The 23,730-nt window shown below is 37.6% G+C and overlaps 1 protein-coding gene across 2 annotated transcripts; it reads right to left on the reverse strand.

Moving 5' to 3' along the window:
* Nucleotides 1-5,277: 5,277 nt before the first annotated feature.
* On the reverse strand, nt 5,278-17,967 carry LOC125234859 (zinc carboxypeptidase-like). Of its 2 annotated transcripts, XM_048141276.1 has the most exons (12): nt 17,854-17,967; nt 16,958-17,002; nt 15,672-15,704; nt 14,944-14,971; nt 12,926-12,988; nt 11,123-11,227; nt 10,586-10,615; nt 9,645-9,714; nt 8,426-8,770; nt 7,771-8,016; nt 6,185-6,370; nt 5,278-5,639 (listed from the first exon to the last, which is right to left on the reverse strand). In XM_048141276.1, exons 1-12 carry the CDS (start codon nt 17,930-17,932, stop codon nt 5,457-5,459), a joined length of 1,413 nt encoding a protein of 470 aa, XP_047997233.1. In that variant the 5' UTR covers nt 17,933-17,967; the 3' UTR covers nt 5,278-5,456. The 2 variants fall into 2 exon arrangements, with proteins under 2 accessions (XP_047997233.1, XP_047997235.1); XM_048141278.1 differs by lacking the exon at nt 15,672-15,704 and having other exon boundaries at nt 5,279-5,639.
* Nucleotides 17,968-23,730: the final 5,763 nt, after the last annotated feature.

Below are 23,730 nucleotides of genomic sequence, written 5' to 3' on the forward strand. Positions count from 1 at the left end.
GCCAACTACCGTAAGCGATCGGCAACGGTGATCTGTTGTACCGAATCGATTCCCCGTACAAACTTAGGCGTCGTTATCCTCGGATTTTTTTTTATTGTGATTTTTTTTAACCGCACGTGTAACGCGTGCTTGTGCAAACAAATCTGTAATTTCAATATTGAAGAATCACACCAAGCGAAGTTGGGCGATTTTGATAGCCCTACCTGTGCAATGAGAAATAAATATATGCTCATAAATCTCAAAAATATAATAGTAAAATAAACGTGTGCTGTGAGCATAATTATAATCATACCAAACTATGCTGGCAGCGTTTGACAGGCTAGTTAGGACAAATTTTAATATTATTTTAAACGTCAGACTTCTGTGAAATGATGACACACGATAGGCTTAGTCAATCTGTGTAAGAATGAAATAAATTTTCACCACACCAACTGGTAAAGGCTTTCTTTGCTATTTATTATTAATATATTTATTTATTATATAATATTTATATATTTATTTATTATATTGCTACAGATAGCAAAATTGCATTTTATCCACAAGGGGGCAAAGTAATTTCATACAAATTTTAACTCGATGTCTTAATCTGGCTGGTATGGTATGATTTTGAGTCATAAATATTGAATAAATTGATGGACTTGATTTATTTTGATGTTTTATAGTCAGTATTTTGTTCATGTTAGTGTGGTGAAAAATGTTGTGTTTCACTCGGTGGCAAAGTTTGTTTAACCTTTGTGCCTTGATACCCTCGCAACGCTCAAGATTCCACAATGCCATGACAAAAATACATCCACTTGTAAAATATATTTCCAATAATGTCAATATTCAGTGAGGAAAATGGGGTCGATCTTTGTATCAGGAGCCGGATTTGAGACGTTCGTCCCCTTTCGTTTTAATCGTCGTTTTTAATCTGGACTTGCATTCGTGTCCCATTCAATTTAGAACTAATCTGATTATCAATTTCACGCTGTTCGCTACGGGCTAAACAGGCCCTGTAGACAATATGTTTCCGGTCCGATGTCAACGCATACGTTATTTAGCACATACGTATTTGAATTGTTCTCTAATTAAATCGATACAATCGCGTCCATTACATCCACACAGTTACGAAATATAGAAATATCTCTTATTATTATGAGCTTGAGTGTTCAAATTTTTTTCGTATTACTGTGTATATACAACTGAACGCAACTGTACAACCTATTAAAAAACCTTCTGGAGATCATAAGATCTACCTACATATTTAGGTATTGTATGCATTTCTTGTCGCATTATCTACGAAGTTTCTAGATAGATTTCTAATTGATTAATTAATTAATAACTTTAAAGGCATATTCTTGGTCACATTTTAAGACTAAAATGTCATATAAATTTTAAAGATTTCGTCTAGTTTCAGTTAGTTATTGCCAATTAAACCACGCAACCGAAAAAAAACATTTCCGTATTGTTACCCTCAGAAAAGGCTCTTTTTAACGGCGCTGATGCGCAGTTGAAAAAGCATAGTCTCACAGCAGTCATTGATAGATGTCTTAAATGTGAAATGATAAAACATGAAAATATTTTAGCACTTGTTTAAGAAAATTAAACATAATTTTAATTGCGAACGCGATTGATTAACATTATTTTTACCTTTAAAATAAACATGGTGGGAAATAAACATTAAAAGTAAAAAAAAAGCGGGTAGATTATATTTATTTGTCTACCCCGAAAATTTTATAAATTAATATCGGGTAGTTTTGTGTTGTTTACATCTCCGGTGACATTTTGCTGGGACGTCAGTCTTCCGCGACCACGGCCAGTGCAACCTGGCCGAAACGTTGGGAAAAAGGTAAAAATAATGTTAATTAATCGCGTTCGACCTGTATGTGACTTTAAATATGTGTACAAAGCGCGAGAACTTAGTGTTATATCATTAAACATCTTGATAAGGGATAGGGATAGGGATAGGGATAGGGATAGGGATAGGGATAGGGATAGGGATAGGGATAGGGATAGGGATAGGGATAGGGATAGCGATAGGGAAAGCGATAGGGATAGCGATAGGGATAGCGATACGGATAGCGATAGGGATAGCGATAGGGATAGCGATACGGAAAAGCGATAGCGATAGCGATAGCGATAGCGATACGGATACGGATACGGATACGGATAATATGGGTATCGTTAGCGGGATACGGATAATCGGTCGGCGGTCTCTTACAATCAATGTGCTCTAAGACGATCGTTGTTTGCTTGCTTGAAGATTACGTTTGCGATAAGTATAAGCAAAATGTAAAAAATTGTAAGGGATAATAGAAAAAAGTACTTTTTACCCACCGATCATAGTGTCGAAATACGGGCTATGTGGGATGTTTATAAAGGTTTCCCCAGCGTATATAGAATTACCTACGCTGTGGTCGATGTGTAATATTTCTACAATCATTGCAAGCAAAAGTATTATGTGCAATCGAAATAATCGCAGATAAATTTACCTACAGAGAAACCTACGGTCCCTACGGATCCAAATGAAAATCTTAATGAACACTTTTATTACGCGGGCGAAGCCGCGGGTATAAGCTAGTAGTAATATACATAAGAGCTATGGTTATTTAAATCTCTTCTTTTATACGATATAACAGGTCGCCTGATGGTAAGGCATCTCATTGCCTGCCGACCATCTATACCCGAAACAATTAACAGAAGGATTGGAGATGCGTTGCCGGCCTTTAAGATGGATTTACGCTCTTTTGGTCTTTGGCTCTTGAAGGTTTGAAGGTCGTATAATATATGTCCGGAAATACCGCTGGCGACAGTTCATTCCACAGTTTAGGTTGGTGTCAATACAATAACAGAAATTAATTCAGCATCCTCAATTTATATGACAATTATATCAAACTTATCCTAATAAATATTAAATAATAGCTTATCCTTATAGCTTAAATGATAAATATATCTACATTTGGTCGTCACCGCCCCCTTCAAAATTTACATCAAAAATCTTGTTGGCTTGTTGACTTCTCAACTCTATCTTTTGGTCTTAAGGAAATCCTCCTGCCAAAGGAAATCTCTATAGTCTAGGCTCTCTAGGCGCCATTTTTACGCTTACGCTTAATAGGTACTCATAAACCTAACCTTTCTTTAACCAAAAAGCATTTCTCTCCCTTTGTCAGCTGGGTAAAAAGGTCGCACGCATGGAAACAGCCAACTCGTTAATGTTAACAATCAAAACCGATCCGTTATCGAAACCCGTCTTTAGGTCAATGAGATTTGGCATTAACCCGAGGATCTGGGTACCTTGCCATCGTCATGATCGCTTACGTTTCGTAGCTAGCTCTCTATCGCTTTTCTGTATTGGCGCGACAGTGTCAGACTGTGTTTTGATCGGCACGTAGCGTCAATGATTGTCACTTCGGCTGGACCGGCAGGTCTTTGTATGAATGTGGTGAGTCACCGCTGTCAGCCTACTTTCTTAAACGCTTCACTTGGGGCAATGTCACACCTATAAAGTGGTGTGAGTAGGGTCCTATAATTTCTATGTTACCTGTATCTACCTCAGGTTCTGAGTTTTACTAGTGTTTACAAACAGTAGTATTTTTTTTAAATAAATAGTCAATGTACTTCAGCTTCTGTAAAAGGTAGGTCAGCATCAATTAGTAGCGGATCAAATAAGATAAGAAAAGTTTAGGATCTCAGACACTTTTGGTGCATTGTTTAATCAGCTAATATTGTTCAACTAGGGAACAAATCAAATTATTTTATTTAATATTTTTTTATTCAAAAAGGCGCATAGCCTTACAGAGATAACATACACTAGAGAAATTTCGTCGGGTACCACGGCGGGCGGGTGTTCTAGTGGTAATGACGTTAGCCGCGTAAGCTAAAGACCCGGGTTCGATTCCCGGCTCGGCCACCAGTAGCCCTTGTCGTTTTTTCTTTCGTGTATGATATCTATTTTAATTTATAAGCTAATATTTATTGTTGCTGACTAGCTAACTACTGTACGAATAGACCCACGTTCAAAACGATATTATACATATTAGTGAAACTGTAATGTTACAATATTATTCAATCAAGAATATTATTAAGAGCGTACACCCATCTTAAAGGCTGGCAACGCACCTCCAACACCTCTGGTGTTTCGGGTGTCCATGGGCGGGGCGGCGGTGATCGCTTTCCATCAGGCGACCTGTCTGCTCGTTTGCCTCCTATCCCATAATAATTAAATCATCTTTTAGTATTTCGGTTTGAAAAATGCCTTATTAATTTTATTATCGAACGTCAACCTTTCAAAAAAGTCACTCTATATCCATTCGGATCAGCACAAAGTGCCCACCCAAATGAGTTCTACTTCTTTAATAGGTAAGTAACTATAAATAAACACAATGGGGACCATATACATTCACATCTCTTTATTAGAAAAGTAGGCTCTTTTGAGTTTTGTACCTGCTCCCAATACCATCAATAGACAATAGGTATGTATGTCTACATTACTGCGCCTTACTTCGAAAGAAAAGTGCGCAAAATGCGTCCATATCTTTTATGATTTATGAACTCAGCCTTTTAGCTTGGATTTAAATAGTTATTTGGTTTACAAGGGGGCAAAGTAGTTGTTTAACCGCACGTCCCAATATTGATACCCGAGCAAGCGAAAGATTCCAATATTGAACCGCGAGCGTAGCGAGTAGTTCAAACAGTGGAATCTTGAGCTTGAACAAACTTTGCCACCAAGTGAAACACAAAATTTTTCACCACACCAACATGAACAAAATACTTATCTATAAAACATCAAAATAAATTAAATCCATCAATTTTTTCAATATTTTTTAAAATTTATAAAATCACCATTTATAGGTAAAATCTAGCAGCCAGATTAAGACATCGAGTTACAATTTATATGAAATTATTTACTTTGCCTCTTGTGGATAAAATGCAATTTTGCTATCTGTTTTCGAATAGCACAAAGCCCTATACCAGTTGGTGTGGTAAAAATTGTATTTTAAAATAATTCCCCCGTGTGGTGACGGGTTAAGAATTTCACCACCCCCTTTCTTCCCGTGGGTGTCGTAGAAGTCGACTGTGGGATATGGGTTCAATTGTGGCGTAGGCGAGAGGCTGGCAACCTGTCACTGCAATGTCACAGTTTTTGGATTTCTGTCAACCCCTTTTTGTCAAGAGTGGCACTGAAACTTGAGTAGTTCAGACTCAAGACTCAAGTCACGATATATGACATTTTCCATTTATTGACTATGCAAGTTCAAGAGATAATCTATCTCTAAATAAGTACCTATTACTTTCCCGATATATGCATAGATCCTTTCATTTGCAGCTGTTATTCAAATAAACACTCAATGAAGTTGTGACTCACGTTACTTTTACATGGATTCTCACGTGATTTAAAGTTCCAAAATAAAACACAATATATTATATAAAATCCACTGTCACTGTCACATACTCTATATTTTATTCTAAAGCCACTTCTAAAGATCTTCATCTGTATTCGGTGTCGTGTATTTGTGAATTGTGGGAAATATAACATCGATAACCCTTTGCCAAACTTCGGTAAGGACGTTGTCCTGCATTTCTTCGGAAGTGGTGGTGGTGATACGGTAGTCCTGATAAGCTTGCAAGACGAACTCCATTGCATATGGAATGCCATATACCTGTGTAAAATAATAAACTTTCACATTATCCGATGGTTGGCGTGGTGGTGGTTTGGTTTCCGGAGGTTTCAGATGTAGGACCGATATCCCATACATTACAGGCGCCATCTTGGTTTTTTTCCATTGTTATCCATCCGACATCCTATATCGGATCGGATAAGTCGAAAACGGACTAAGGGTCACACCATCGTAGGCCATGTCTTTGCCTTTGGCTAGTCTGGCCAAGAGTAAGCCAATTTAAAAAGAATATATAAATATAATGTATCGTCAAACGGGGTGAAAAGGAATGGCCGAAGTGAAAAGGGACGAAAAAATGTGACTATCCTGATAATTTTGTTACTAAATCATACAGAAATAATATCGTCCGATTAAAATTAACAGTACCTACACCTACCTACAATAAAATCACACACACACACACACACACACACACACACACTCACACTTTGTGTACTTATGTAAATAGTGTGTATTGCAACTTTGCACTATTTAGAAATGGCTTTGTAACTATTTATGAATAAGGGGGTAAATATTTATAATCTTACCGTGGTGGCGTAGTCTACACTAGTTCCATAGACTTGTCCATACCACCGGTATAAGCTGGCCAGTGTGATGCCGTACACTTTGAAGCCGGCATTCCTCATAGACTCCTCGATGCCCGCGTCTAAGTCGGAGTACTTGTCATCAATCGGCTTGTCTTCGTATCCTCTGGGATACAGTACTGCGTCACCCTGCATAAATAAATACATACACTTAGAAATATAGAAAGAAAAAATATTTCTAAGAACAAATTAAATCATTTTAATTGAAAATATTTTAACGTGTATTTTTAAGTAGTAACACTACTATTATGTTATAAACATTAAATAAACGAGCCTTCGGGAATGTCATATACTTGGAAATTTCGACCCTTGCCGTCGTGTACCGATGACCGAGTGGTTCAGGCATTCGCCCGGTAAGCGGAGTACGCTGGTTCGATTCCAGCTCGGAACACTGGAGGAGGCCTTGGTCACTTTTTATTTGTATATGACATTTATTTAATATTTGAAATAATATTTATTTAGTATTAAAAAAAAACATATATGTACAATCACGCCTGTATCCCATAAAAATATAGGCTCTGCTAACTACCTACTCGAGTTTCAGTGCCACTCTTGGCAATTTAAGCGGTTAAAAGAAACCACATTGCAGACATGACATTGCAGTGACAAGTTGCCAGCCTCTCGCCTACGCCACAATTTAACCCATATCCCACAGTCGACGTGTACGACACCCACATAAATAAATGGTTTTTTTTTAATAATTTCACAAAAAAACGGAACCTTTATAGGGTCACTTGTGTTGTAAATTGTAATATCTACCTACCCTTCATTATGCACATTGCACAGTCGCTTAAACTACTATTTTATCCATACGAAATTTTAATCTGGCAAAAAAAAGTAGACGTTTAAAGTGGTAACAACATTATTGTCGTCTCTTTGAAATCAATACGTGTAAGAACGACACTACGATGTTGCCACTTTTTAATTACTACTCTTTTTTTGTCAAAGTACCTTGAAAGATTTAGCAGAATAGGTCCCAGCATGAACGTGGATGAACGCTACAATCTTGTGGTTGTAATGGTGAATGCTGATGCCGTGGCTCTTGTTCCAACGGACTCAAAGTTGCGGTCCACATTCATACCTGCCGGCGTACCCGAATGGCAATCTTCGACGCCAGACGTCGACAGAAATACAGTCTGGCTCTGTCGTGCCAATACGCAAGAGCGATAGAGAAAGATAGCTACGAAACGGGATATTATCGTGAGCGTTTGTGCATTTGGCTACTTACCCTGAGCACGTTGTTTGTGGCGACTTGTTCTTGTTCCATAACTAGATATGTTTTACCTTGAAAGATTTAGGAGAATAGGTCCCAGCATGGACGTGTATGTACTCGTACGCCACGATCTTGTGGTTGTAATGGTGGATGAGGTCGGCTATGGCGCGGCTCTCCATCTCGGAGAAGGGCGCAGGCCCCGGGTAGCTCTGCAGGCAGGGACTGATGCCGTGGCTCTTGTTCCAGCGGACATCAAAGTTCCTGAGCAGGCTGTTTGTGGCGACTTGTTCTTGGTCCATAACTAGATATGTTTTACCTTGAAAGATCTAGGAGAATAGGTCCCAGCATGGACGTGTATGTACGCCACGATCTTGTGGTTGTAATGGTGGATGAGGTCAGCTATGGCGCGGCTCTCCATCTCGGAGAAGGGCGCAGGCCCCGGGTAGCTCTGCAGGCAGGGACTGATGCCGTGGCTCTTGTTCCAACGGACGTCAAAGTTCCGGTCCACGTTCACGCCTGCGCACGCTTTTTGTGGCGACTTGTTCTTGTTCCATAACTGGAGCTGATTATTGAAACAAAATATAATACTTATATGCACCACTGTTGAAAAATACCTAGACTATTATTTGTTTGAAATTTGAATTTCCTGAGAATAGTCGACAATTTTCAGCTGCAGGTAGTCGACAAGCAATATTAAACAACGACATTCAAGTTATGATGACGAGTACCTATTGGTACAGCGTCGGGTTCTAGTACCTCCTTACACCTTATCTGAGAAGTCTAAAGAGTCTGTATGAAAAGAAGAATGCGCGGCCCGTCTTATTTCTTCTTAATTATATATAGTAAAAATAAAAGAGAACGCATAGTTAATTAAAGTTATGTGCTTTTTTTTAATGTAATCTTGTTATATTGGTGAACAATAAAGAATATTTGTATTGTATTGTATTGTATTGTATTGTAAAAAAACTTACAGTTTCATCGGCGATGCCATCAGGATTCCCCATGGGTATTAAGAATATATCAAACTTGTCCAAATGTTTTGCGTACATTTTCACTAACTTCATGAAGCTGTGTTTATTGAATAAGCACGGAACCGTAGCAAAGCCCATTGGAGAGAGGCCGTGAACGATAAGTATTATCTTCTTTTCTGGTTTCTCATCCACGTATTTGTCATCCAAAGCCCTGAAGAACCTGGATGAGTGCTTGGCACTTATTTTGACCAGCACTATATTGTGGTATTCGGCGGTTCTGGATATTACGGAGACTGACGTGTTTGCTTTTAGTTGCTCCATTAGCTCTGTCATGTCTTCGAGCAGCTGTAATTTAATTTTTCTTTTATAAAGCATGTCAGCCACTAAAAACCTCAGACTCCCATAGGTCTAGGTACTAAGCAACGTTTACTACGGGATCACCCCCAACATCGCGAAAGAGAAATTGCTATAGACAATGATATCAAACAACTAAAATGTATGAACGCTCTTGAACGAACAGACACATTTTTTCGCAATTTCGGGGTCGGTTACCCGGGGGACTAACTAAAAACTTTACAGTATGACCTACGGTGTACCTCCGTTCCTGTGGCTCACAAAACAATTTTTATAAGGGCTCTTAAGGTCAAAACATATTATTAAAACCATAAAAATCGATACCACAGCCACGCCGCACGCGACGCATGTTGGCCCGATTCAAAAAACTGTTTTTGAAGTGAAACTTCTGTTGCAACTTCCAACTGACAGCATTAAACGTTCAACACGTTAAACGTTTAACGCGTTAAATCGACGCGACACAGAAATACATATTCATAGTGCGATTCTATGTATAGAAAATAATACCTACAATTTTATTCGATTCAATACGCGTCGAGTCTAGTAGCGTGGCGTCAGGTTTTAATAATATAACAAGGTATGTACCTAAAACGACCTATTAGTAAGTGCGATAGGGACGGCCTGATGTTTTATCGTTTATCGCGCGACCATGCTATCGGTGCAGAAATATATGACTATGGTCAAGAGGGCGCAGTTATCCTGTTATTCTGATGTATGAGGTGAGATGACAGTTCAGTATAGTATGAAGAATTTAGTTCCAATGAAATTCCGCGTAGTCATACATTTTGGTCAGGCTTTACTTTCGTAGTGAAATGTGATGGTATAGTACTAGTACTTATAGCCATAATCAAAAATTGGTATTTACCGTGTATCCGTTGAGTTTTTGCGCTTTTGCAGTTTCATTGCTGTGTTCCTCGGGCATGTGGCTGGTATGCCTTAGATTCGAAAGAAATAAACCTTGTAAGTAAAAAAGTTATGCAAAAATATGAATGCCTAAATCAATGCTTTAAGAGTTCAACACGATATTATTATATTTTCTACAGCCGACAAATTGAGTCGACACTAGCTCGTTTTTTGCATTGCATTTGTTGAATTCTGATGGGAATATTGCACCTACAATCTAGAATGTGGATAAATAATTAAATGCTTATAAGTATTTATATTTTTTGCGGATTGTGGCAGATGACAAAAACCCATGGGTCAGGAAATACGCGCAAGGAAATGGCGATAGATAGGGCATGTGTTGTCCAAGCAGGGTCTCTGCTGGCAATCACCTGGCAGTAGACGGTCTTGTACCACGTGGAGGAGGCGGTCAGTGGAGAAGGAGGCTGGCGCAAGTGGACTAGGCTGGGAGGATTTGGAATTAGCCGCCCAGGATCGTGAAAAGTGGAAGATTCTTCTAAGAGCCCTATGTCCTAGTGAGGGATAACAGGATCACATCATCATCATCATCATCATCATCATCATCATCATCATCATCATCATTTATTTATCATCATTTTTGATTAGAGTGTGATTATTACAACATGTGGTGAAAACTTTTGTGTTGCACTCGTTAGCATAGCTTGATTCACCATCGTTCATTGAAATCCTTCCAGCGCTCAAGATTCAAGGTTTCAAACAACTGTCGGCGCTCATAGTCCTATTTATTTAATCGTATGGCAAAATTATATCAGAGTGTAGCCTGGTTGCAAAGCCAGGCAATCAGGTCCGGCAATAGTCTAATTTTCAAGTTTTTCGATTGCTATTACAAGAAGTCAAACAAAAAAATTACGCTTATTGTATATATATAAAGTTAGTACTCACTCGCCATCCCACTCCGCATATCTCGTAGACCTAAAAGAAAATATAAGTGATATAAAATAATATTTTTACTGTGGTTAACAAATGGCGTCTTCACAGCATATTAAAAAACAAAAACAAAAATTCATTTTATCCACAAGAGTGCAAAGTACATACAATCACGCTGTATCCTATAAAAGGGGTAGACAGAGCACATATGAAACTACTCGAGTTTCAGTGCCACTCTTGGCAAACGCGGTTGAATGAAAACGAAATTGTGACATTGCAGTGACAGGTTGCCAGCCTCTCGCCTACGCCACGATTAAAGCCATATCCCACAGTCGACTTTTACGACACCCACGGGAAGAAAGGGGGTGGTGAAATTCTGAACCCGTCACCACACGGGCAAAGTAATTTCATACGAATTGTAACTTGATGCCCAAATATTTAGCGAAGAAGTACACTAAGAAGATTTACATGTGACAGTGCAGTATAAAAGAAAAATTGTTTCATCTCTATTTAGGTAGTTGTTTCATTTAGGTAGTAGAGTAAGACACTTACTTTTCGTGTTCTTCGACGGATTTTGGATCGTAAACCTGATTAATTCTTCTGCCACTTTTTTTCTTTTTTGAAGTCTCATTTTTTGCAGTGCTGTCATCAATATTGCTGAAAAAACGGTAAATATTCAATATTCATATTACCTGATAGATACATAAAGCATGGCATGGCTAGGTATTAACTGACTATTATAATAGGCTAGTTTCCTATACTTAAAATAAAATATTTTATGAAGTGCACGAAATAAAGCACCCCATAATTAGAAGAAAAACATGGACAGTAGTTAAGTTTAAACATAATTTCTATTTAATAAGTCAAAGAGAAAGATATAAAGTAAATGAATTGACCGTGACGTCACTCCTCAGTATTTCATAGTAATTCCATATTAGCAAATCGTTTTGACAGTTCTTAAAAAGGAGCTGATTTGACTATTAGGAAACTAGCCTATTCCCAGTCTGTACGTAAAGAGAAGAGTTACGAAATGTGTAGGTAAGGCTCTTCCTTGATTCTTCTTTTTACGGACAGATTCTTTAATATTAGGGTATGAAGTGATTGTCATGTATGATAATTCATTAATTTATTCATGCCGATACAATGAACTGCAAACCACAGAGCATATGTAATACTAGAGAACGGACACTCCGCCGGTGAACGTGTCGCAGTTGTAAGCTCATTCATCATACAGCTGTCGTTGTGTGCGTGATGACACAACTCGCTGGTGGTTCGCATGTACATAGAAATGAACATGACGCGCAAAGACCCAATAGGAATATCTGTCTAAAAGTGTGTGTGGGTTCGAGATTTTGCGACAGTGTATTTTTTTTATCACGGAGAAACGTCTGCGAGCGATATTACATATTTTTAAATTAAAAGAAAAATGGAAAAATTCACACCTCTGGCCCAAAGGTCGCAGGTTTGAGTCCTGCCGGAGGTGTGAATTTTTCCATTTTTCCTTTAATTTAAAAATAAAGTATGTAAATATTCGATAGAAATCGCCGGGATGTCCGATCTCCTTCCCTCCTATATCTGTAACTGCAATCCAGCTGCAACTTGTATGAAAACTTTACACCAACTTTGCAGTTGCGTGCAAATTCACACTCACAGTTACCAACAATAAGATGCTAAAAAAGGTGGGATTTCCTGAAAATTTGCGAATAAGTAAGCCATGATTTTTGGAGAAAATTCTTACAATTAAGCCTGTCGGCACGGCTTATCGAGTCTACTGAAGACCCCAGGCCCCGTAGCCGAATGGCATTTCTCCGACGCCAAACGAAAGCGATACGCCGCTGGCTCTGTCGCGCCAATACGCAAGCGCGATAGAGATAGATATCTACTAGCGCTTCGTTTCGTGAGCGTTTCGTGAGCGATTGTGCCATTCGGCTAGCCACCCAGGCCCCGTAGCCGAATGGCATTTCTCCGACGCCAAACGAAAGCGATACGCCGCTGGCTCTGTCGCGCCAATACGCAAGCGCGATAGAGATAGATATCTACTAGCGCTTCGTTTCGTGAGCGTTTCGTGAGCGATTGTGCCATTCGGCTAGCCACCCAGAGCTGGCGCGTATTTCTCGCAACGTATCGCCCTGGCGATACAGCGAGGAAATGCCGCCAGCATAATGGGCACCATGCCGCAGGCGGATTTGATAGATGGTTTTTTCTTTTTATAATTGGGTTCTATTTTTATTATTTCCTATTTGAAGTAGTTACTTAGTTATAGTTAATTTTATTTATTTGTAAGATTTTAATTTGAGTGTTTTTATTATGTTTTAATGGTTATTAATAAAGAAAATACTTTGGGTGAAATCTTACAATTCTCTGTTATTTTCTTTGCAGTCCTTATTTGATTTTGTTACTTTCAAAGACTCTCCACTCCTGCAATAACAAATAATATTAGTTACTTGTATGTATAAATATTTATACTCAAATATATAAAAAGCCTAATCGTATACAATCCGAATTATTAGAAACTAGCTTTTGGCCGCGTCTTCGCTGGCGTTAAATTCAATTTTCATATTTTTTAAACATATGGTTCAAAAGTTAGAGGGGGGGGACGCACTTTTTTTCCTTTAGGAGCGATTATTTCCGAAAATATTAATATTATCAAAAAACGATCTTAGTAAACCCTTATTCATTTTTAAATACCTATCCAACAATATATCACACGTTGGGGTTGGAATAAAAAAAAAAATCAGCCCCCACTTTACATGTAGGGGGGGTACCCTAATGAAACATTTTTTTCCATTTTTTATTTTTGCACTTTGTCGGCGTGATTGATATACATATTGGTACCAAATTTCAGCTGTCTAGTGCTAACGGTTACTGAGATTATCCGCGGACGGACGGACGGACGGACGGACGGACGGACGGACGGACGGACGGACGGACGGACGGACGGACGGACGGACAGACAGACATGGCGAAACTATAAGGGTTCCTAGTTGACTACGGAACCCTAAAAATTGCGGAATTTTCCATACAAACTTCCACCCCACCTTTCCTATTTTAGGGAAGTGGGGGGTTAGAAAGAGACAAAAAGTAGCCTATGCCACTCTCCATCATTTCAACTATCTCTACTTAAAAAATCACGTCAATTTCTCGCTCTGTTTAGCCGTGATAGATGGACAAACAAACAGACAAACACACTTTCCCATTATAATATTATTATTACGGATACGATCAACCATGTGAGTTTCGCTTTTTCTACACCGCTTTGCTTTCTGGCTCGTAAAACTCATAAAAGTATATCGTATTAGATAAATAACTGTAAACGTTATACAGATGTAGTACAAAAAGCTTTTCTTTTCATTCGTGTTTGTAATGCTCGTTCAGATAGTGTCAGTACGTCTTGTACTCAGACTGACTGAAATAGCATGACATGTTCGTACGTATCCGTAAAAATACGAAGGAAAAGCTTTTCACAATACATCTGTAATACAAAACTGTTCTAATTTGAAACATCAAAATTGCAATCTCTATACCGCATGAATATGTCACTGTAGAAATTGACGTTTTTAGGGTTCCGTAGCCAAAATGGCAAAAACGGAACCCTTATAGTTTCGTCATGTCCGTCTGTCCGTCTGTCCGTCTGTCCGTCTGTCCGTCTGTCACAGCCGATTTACTCGGAAACTATAAGTACTACAGTGATGAAATTTGATGGGAATATGTGTTGTATGAACCGCTACAAAATTATGACACTAAATAGTAAAAAAAAAAGAATTGGGGGTGGGGCCCCCATACATGTAACTGAGGGATGAAAATTTTTTTTCGATGTACATACCCGTGTGGGGTATCAATGGAAAGGTCTTTTAAAATGATATAAAGTTTTCTAAAAAACATTTTTCTTAAAGTGAACGGTTTTTGAGATATCAGCTCTCAAAGTCGTAAAAAGTATGTCCCCCCCCTCTATTTTTATAACTACGGGGTATAAAATTCTAAAAAAAATAGAGGTGATGCATGCTAATTAACTCTTTCAACGATTTTTGGTTTGATCAAAGTATCTCTTATAGTTTTTGAGATAGGTTGATTTAACTGTAATTTTGGCAGGTGTATAAATTGACATAATAAGTTTATTATATTTGCTGCTACGGAACCCTTTGTGCGCGAGCCCGACTCGCACTTGGCCGGTTTTTTTTTAACCTAACGCTGTGGCTTGCATGGACGACGGTCGCGTGACCGTTGCCGTCGCGTCGCATCGCCGTCGCGCGATCGCCGTCCACGCAAACCACGCGTAAAACGTCGTTTAGGCACTCACAGTTTCCATCCATACCATTTAAGTCTCGCTTTTGTTTAAAGAGTGTAATCTATGTTTATCCAGACGCTAATCTTACCAATAATCCAGTTTATCGAAGAGAGTACCTGAAAAGAGAAATAAAAATACATTGAAAGATTTAATATGATCAACAGCGTAACAAAAGATGCGTTAGTGGAATATCAGATTTCTTTTGAAAATACTAAACAAAAGATTAAATATCAAAGAAGTATTTTTCCTCATAACATTGTATTTGTCATATTCTAAAATAACTTCCTAATGGGATAAATAAACTCAATAAGTATTATCAAAGAGGATCGAGTATTATAGAGAATGACTGTCAAAGTAAAATATGTAATCACAGTGCATAGACTGCCATCTCTCGACACAAGCTTAAAACTTTTGAACCTCAGTTTTGACAATTTGGCCCATATTCTTTGCTTGATATGTTTTAAAATGTCAAATATTAATATTAGCGCCATCTAGCCGAGCGTACCCCAAAGGTGTATCGCCATCTAGCTCACCGTACCTTTTTCTGTATGGTTTTGGGGTACGTTTTTTTCTTAGACTTTATCGGTCTTTACGAAGTTATATAGGTCTTTGGTATTATTTATAACTAAACGCCATTACTACGTAAGTTATCATAACTTATGGATATTTTTTATGCCACGCCTGCCTGATAAAGTTAAGTAGTCATTGCAGCATATGGACGCTTGCAAAGACCTTTAAGGATCTTAATAAAAAAATATTAATGATGAATAAAAATACATAAATATCTAATATAATAATAATAAAGAATGCACTTACGACGGAATACATCAGTCTGTGCAGTTGCTAAATCTGTAACATTATTATAATAAATTTAGTTTTTTATGGTTAACACAGAATTTTCGTTATTTTGTACATACAAATAAATTAACTGTATGTGCGCTAAATATAAATTAATGCATTGAATTTAAACTTTAGTGAACTACTAATGATACAAAGTACCTATAGGCTACAGTTTGACTGGAAGAGATTCCTATTACGGATAAGTAACGTTCGCCTTTGTAGATACTATTTCTGTTGTATTAAATGTTTGTTTTCGGTTGTACAAAAAAGTATCTACTTCCTTACTTTATCGCAAAATATACTAAATAGATAATAATAAACCATTTTTATATTTTAAACGAATACAGAAGAAATATTAACTAACTATAAATATCGACTACATAGTATAAAACCGAGTTCTATAATAATTAATAGTAAATAATCATAAACATAAAATTATTCGATTCATGAAAATAATATCTCAATAAATACATATCTGATATTAAATAAATATGTTTATTTGTGCAATAAAGTTAAGAAACCTCATTAACAAATAGGCTAAGTACTAAGGAGCTTGAGATCTCCCTCTATTTAAGACCTATCTTAATTTTATTAGTTGTGATAACTTACGTAAGTATAAAACCCATCAATTTTAAATTCAATCATAATTCTATGAGATGAACTACCTTAGTCAGGGTCCGACACTTTGTTTTAGAGCATATCATCAATTCAATCAAAGATATATTGATCATCATTATATTAATCAAAGAGATGATGATGATCGTCATATCAATCAAAGAGATGAATTCAATCGAAAGAGATGAGATCATTATCATATAAATCTAAGATGTGATGATCATCACTATATCAATCAAAGAAATTACGACGATTATATCAATCAAAGAGATGATCATCATCATTATATCAACGAAAGAGATGACGATCACCATCATATAAATCTAAGATGTGATGATCATCACTATATCAATCAAAGAAATGATGACGATCATCATATCAATCAAAGAGATGATCATCATCATTATATCAACGAAAGAGATGACGATGATCATCATATCAATGAAAGAGTCGAACGCCTCGGGGTCCCAAGTGTAGATTTGTTTATATAAGGTGTTTCCAAAACTTCCCGCATGGTGCGCTAATCGAAATACCATACAAAAGTGAGGCTTACTGGAAAGTTCCATTACAATACATATCTGAACAAAATGTACACTAGAGATACGATATAATATAAATTAAGTGATAATGATTTTATAGATACTTACTTGGCGATGATATGGGTTCCGGTGTACTTCTTTCTGTAGTTGCGACTGAAAAATAATAAAAAATCAAATGTAATAACGAATAGATTATTCTTATTAATAGTTCAGAGTAAGAAATAATTTCCAGTTTATTTAAAATATATTTATCTGGTATGATCGCTGGGCGAGACTAACTATGGTGTGGAAGCCCGCTAACACCCGAGGTCGTGGTAAGCCGTCAACCAAAAATTAAGGGAAAAGTTAAATTTGTTTTTATTAAACGGAATTGAGATTTTATTAAGTGTCATATGGTTCTCTAGTATCTATATTTTCTTAATTATAACAATTAGCTGGCGAGAACTGGATGCGGATGGGAATGGGCTGACAGGTGTGGAGGAATGGAGAGGAGGCTAGCTATGTCTGATGGGATGGGCGTGGAGGAATGGAAAGGCCTATGTCTGATGATGATCGCATGGTTTCCAAGTTCAACATCTGACTCACTGACGGTATGCACCAGCAATTATTTAAGAATTCAAGTAAATGAGTAAATGGATTTTTAATAGCAGCGGATGAAACAAGGCACCGAATTGACATCCGGAATATATTTGCTAAATATAGATACTTAAATTAGTAAATTCTTTATCGTCGTAAGTCGGGGGGGAAAATAGTACGGACGGGGGGTCCGTACTATTTTTTATATACATCAGCTTCTCGCACACAGGAGGTTAATGCAGATGTACCATAAGGACCCTCTTGACATTGAACGCCAGTGCCGGATCTAGACTTTTTTCGAGGAGGGGATAAAAACTACAAAAATGAGGAATTGGTGCCCCATTGGATTCGACGACATTCGAATTTGGAGCCAGCAGGATTTGACGCCCGGGACATGGGTCCCAGCTTTTCCCACATTCGATAATTACCTGGTGAAGTCAACTCAGGTTCGGGTTCGCCTATCGCGTATCGCGTTAAAAGGAACAACCAGCTAATCCAAACCCTCATGATGTTAAAATAAATTGCAAAATCGCAGAAAAGTAATATAATATTTCATGCAGTCTATAAACTTGGTGAAGAATCAATTTGTAATTTTATTTCGCAATTTGATACGCAAAATTCGATTTAAACAAAAATGTCTTTTTATGGCTTGATGGTGTTCGTGTTATAATTTCTCGATAAATCTATGTTGGTTTTGGTGATCGCATGGTTTCCGTATGTGTAATAAGTATGGTCTGCCTGCAATTCAATTTAATAGTGCAAAAGCATTTAAGAATCAAAATAAATTTGGATCTGGACATTTGACGGGCATTCGTAAAGACAAAACATTTTTTTATTTAGACTGATCGGCGATTGACCCTAGTCACATCTAATGGAAAGTAAAAACAAAGTCTAAGACGGAGCTCACCGAAGCAGTAATAGCCTATTCACTTTTGCTTCAATAAAGAGACCGAGGTTTAACATTTGCTGGTTCTTCTAAAATTACCTAATCGGGTATCGGGTTAAACAAGAAAACAGTGATAAAAAGTTTGACCGAAGTCTTAAAATAATGTTAACCGACTTATCTTGCTATAGCATCGACGAATTTGTTGAGCTGTGCACTAATCGTTAGGTACCTACTCACCTTATCTAATCAATGTATGACAATTTGCATGAGAATTTTCTCATTGTCCAATTATGAAATTTTGTGCAACTTGTGCATTCCTGGGCAGAACAAAAATACCCTTAACTACCACCAAAATCCTAAAGCAATACCATGACCGTTACTTTAAATCTTGACCGTGTGGACGTTAAAAATTTCACGATCGTCTTAAAGGTTGTTTTACTGTTCATGGGATGTTATGGCAAAGGTCTGCTAAGAAAACTTGGGTGCAAGTCATAAGATTTTAGTGGAAAATCGCCAGTCTGTCGGTGTTTTACAGGTTGCACTTCGGGGAGTGTGCTCAAGAGCTACACGAGCTTATTCCACCGTCCCCATTCTACCATCGGACTCTTAGACGCACGGCCGGTCTCCATCCTTACTTGGTAGATATTCCACGAATCCGCACGAAGCGCTTTACTTCTTCTTTTCTTATGCGCACTGCCAAGGAGTGGAATTCCTTGCCGGCGGCTATATTTCCGAGCTCATATAACCCGGCAACCCTCAAATCAAGAGTGAACAGGCATCTTCTGGGCGAGCTCACTCCATCGTAGGCCACGTCTTTGCCTTTGGCTAGTGGTGGCCAAGAGTAAGCCCATTTATTATTAAAAAAAAAAAGAAGTGAATGTTATAGTTTATGATGACAATTTGAAGACAAATTCAATTCAAGGTGAAATTGCTAAAAACACTTTGGTATCAGAAGTCTTAGGGATGACATATTATGACATCAAATATTATGCGTCAAAGAAACTCGTATCACTCTTATTGAATAATTAATAAAAATACTAAAAATATCCAATGCACTTGCTGAACGAACGAGAAGGAAGGGCTCGGGATGTTCTGTATCTGGTTACCCTCCGATTAGATCAGATTTCTTAACCGTTTGTGGACTTATTATTATTTTATTTATCTCGGGACCATGGGGTCCCGGACATTTGGAAGGCGTGCGTGGGACCGAAGCCAACAGCGCAGAGGCCCTTTAAGATAATTTAATTTAAAAGGTGATGTGACACCAACCGACGCTTATCCCTGTATGCACTAATAGTAATGCACCCAAGGACAAGCCCCGGTTAGTGTAGAACTATTGCAATGAAAAGAAACAAAATAAACTGGGCTATTGGGTTGAGATGCTAATGTACTTGTGACCGGTCTATGGAAAGGTATATGGCACCTGCCTTGATCATATGTTATATAAAACATGAAAAAATAGGCAGGCGGTGACTCCCCAACTCACTATATGGGTCCTCGAAAACGGCCGCTCGCATGGAGCGACAAGGGCACAACATAGCGTGAGAGGCTCAGGGTGTGGAGAGGTGTGTGCCGCTTTCTACCCAGTCTGTACGAAACAGCCACTGTGTGCGTCTTATGCATATTTCACTTCCACCCTGCGAGCATATAGCTCTGGCACCCCACTCCGGACAAGCCAAAGGTGAGAGTCCTGCGGCCCCTGTTCAGTGTTCACTCCGGCCGGTCAGTGAAGGCAAGCCAGAGGGAGGGGCCTGACCGACTCTCGGAGGCATGGGACCCACGGGACGCCAATCCCATTCAGCCACAAGCTGCCCTGTTTCTTATTATTTCTGGGGTTTATTATTATTTTTTTATTACAAGCCTACATTGTGTCCCACTGCTGGGCAAAGGCCTTTGATTTCCACTCGTCCCGATTCTAGGCGATCTCCGGCCAGTCGTTGAGATATATCCAGGTCATCCCGCCATCTCCGCTTGGGCCTGCCAGATCCTCGTCCGTCTTGCGGCATCCATACTGTGGCTACTTTAGCCCACCTCTGTGGATGCATACGGCAGACATGGCCTGCCCAGTCCCATTTGAACTGTGGACTTATATTATAGATTAATTAACGATTCATATTTCAGTGCCATGTTTTCGCAAATATTTTCTTACTCAAATTACAATACACTTAGTGAAAGTCAAAGTTCGCTTCATCCCTCACAACAGAACACACGTTGAACATCGTAAACGCGTCTTAAGATTTACACCGACACAAAAAAACCGTTAGGGCTCCCGTCTCAATCTATCCGAGGGCGAGTGTAAATAGGCCTGCAGGTTTTAAAACTTCGCTTAAAGCGCCCTCTTGGATTACTATAGGTCTATTAAGTTAATACTAAAATGGTTTCGTGGAAGGATTAAAGGAGAAACGATAAACATCTGAAGTCTGAAATTCAATTCACCAGTTTGCCGAAGAGTTTTATTTTTTTCATAAAATAAAAGTAGTAGTAGTAGTAGTAGTAACTCTTTATTGTACAAAAACACATTAAAAATAACATACATTGAGATGCGAAGTACAAAGACGAACTTATCCCATAGAGGGAAAAGTATAATTATTTTGAATTTCATTAAGCATAATTGTTAAATGCTTAAGGCGTTTTCACATTATCTTATCCGATATCTGATGTCGGAAGGATTTCAATAGAAAAAATCCAAGATCCTGTAATGTATGGGATATCGGTCCGACATCCGATATCGGATCGGATAATGTGAAAACGCACTAAATCTCACCACTTAACAAAAGCCACATATAGTTACTTAAGTATGTTTGATAGTTATTAATAGAAAACATATCAACAAGAACCTGCTTACACTGTAAGTTTTTAAATCTCGCATCAAAAACTTTACTTAGATTTCCTAAAGAAATAAACGGCAGTAATAATTTGCCCTTTTGTTTCGTAAATTCACAATAAATAAAGATTACTTAATACGATACATAAAAACATTAGAATAAAAAAAGTCTATGATGTGTGTGCAATGTATGCAGTACCGCATTAATGACTGCAGCCAAAGCCCTGTGAAGCACGATGGGAAGTCTCTAAAAACAGGAACATAATTATCGACTCGATTAGTATAGGTAATAAAGCTATATAAAATAAACTAACTTACATGAACAGTACTGAAATTTCTGACGCAATACTTTGTAACTTTAGACAAATATTTCCTGTAGAAAATAACAAGTATAACAACCCGCTAGGTTCTCCCCAACTCAATAAAACATGTGTTTGTTAATTATATCAAGATCGGACTTTGGGCTACAAAGAATGTAAATGGCCGAAAGCAACAGAGTTGTATATTTTATGGGAAGATTTATAAGGTGTTAAACCCAGTGAACACGGCGTGGTCACGAAAGCAGTGTTATTTTGTTGAGTAGTATTGCTGCTTGTGGAAGCGTGTGGGTGTTCAAAACAATGTATGTGATACATATCTACCCTTCTTGTATACTTGTATACTTCGTCTTTACATGCCAAAGATTTAAGCCGTCTTGTACACGTACTGCCGTATTCGAATAACGCTTTTAGCATGTGAGAAAGATGTCACTATCATATCCTATGTCATATTATACCGAACCGGTAGTGGAAAAAGTGGAATTTCTTCAGACAAAATTTATATTATTGACAAAACTTATACATTGGCATATGCAAATGTATAAGTTTAACCATAAAACCAAATTTAATTTAATTTAATTTGATATTAGTACCTAAGTTTTCATTGTAATTTTCTTTTCTTTCTTTCTTTTCTTTTGTGAATATGTGTATCTATGGACTAAAGTTGCCTGAAATAAATGATTTAATAATAATAATAAATACCAAAACCATATCTTTTAAACTTTTGAAAAGTTTTGTTTTACCGACGACTCCTTTTAGCCGTGAGGCCCGTGAGACCCTATTGTAGTGAGATGGTATGTAGGCAAAAAAATCGGTACCTTTAAATCCAAATACATAATTATGTAAGTATAAATGTAAAATTATATTTAAACAAAAATGTTTACTTAATTTTGATTAAGTACAAGAAATTTGTTAAATTAAAGCTAAAATATGTGAAAGTTGTAAAAAATATAACCTACATTATTTGCGCATATTTCTGAAGGACCCTATAAAAAAACTCTTCGCCATGACGGTTAGTAACAGCGATATGAACACAGAACGTACATTAACATCAAATTCAGCGCGCACTAAAACACACCGTTAAGCAGGAAATAGGGATTGCAATCCGGTCCGGCAAATCTGGTTATCCGGACGGATCCGACAGTGTTTCGGAACTACCGGATCCGGATAAAAATACAAACAAAGCTTGTTATTCGTTTTAAATGACGTAGGTACTTAAATCTGACAATGGAGGGTATGAGTTGAAAAAGAAGAAAATATTTGAGACAGACGGGCGAATCTTTTAACAGTGGTTAATATAGGACTTAAAAATATGTATTTAAAGTACTTTTATTAAAATTGTATTGTATAATTATAGGGTGAAAATTAAGAGTAACTTATAAACACCTCTTAATTTAATGTATTCTATGTCTAGTATAATAATTTATCGCCCGTATTGTTGAAAGTTCAAAAATATCTCACATGACGCAAAAAAACTAGAAAAAAATTTATCATTCAAATACCTTTGATTTTCCTATAGAAAACCGGATCAGGGGGCCGATTTTTGAGTCTCACGGTGTTCGAATTCAGAAAATTGTCACTGAAAATAATAGGCAATTCACCGTTTTCAACCGGTATTTTAGTGACAGTGAGACTCAAAAATCGGCCCCCAGGTCTTATTTCCTATATAAAACCAGTTCTTTTCGCAATCCCTAGCTGGAACTGGAACTGACTTCGAAAGGGGACATACGCCCAAGACCTACAACCCCCTTACACTGATACTGCGTTTAGGGGGCACGTTCATAAAACACTCAAAGCGGGGGCGTTAGCACAATTATCATAAAACTGTACAAACTCGAAATATATTTGACAATTAATTCTTGAAATAATGTTTAGCAGTTGGGACCCTCACTGCAAGACAAATTTTTGAGATTTAATAATTTTAAAATATTGAATGAAAATTGTCGTTATTTAAGGTTAGTTTAAGGGATTTTACGCTTTCACTTACTTACTCGTACCTGCATATTTTTAATCTCTAGACGGTTATGTTTGAAAAAGCTAGGTATCCATTTGTAAGTAGGTAACTACGACCCAAATGAAATAGCCTATAAATAAGTATAATTTAATTTTAAATTCTAAAGATATTATGAAAACTACAAATTCAGATCAGTAGTAAGTAGTATTTCAAACTCTGATAGCTTTCATTAGCATACACTTTCTATTCTGCAGTTTATATGTAAAATGATTATCTCAAGCTGTTTTTTCCTCCTGTATATCAAAGACTAATTGTATTTTTACC

This window comes from Leguminivora glycinivorella, chromosome 16, assembly GCF_023078275.1.
Source record: "Leguminivora glycinivorella isolate SPB_JAAS2020 chromosome 16, LegGlyc_1.1, whole genome shotgun sequence".
Lineage (NCBI taxonomy): Eukaryota > Metazoa > Arthropoda > Insecta > Lepidoptera > Tortricidae > Leguminivora > Leguminivora glycinivorella.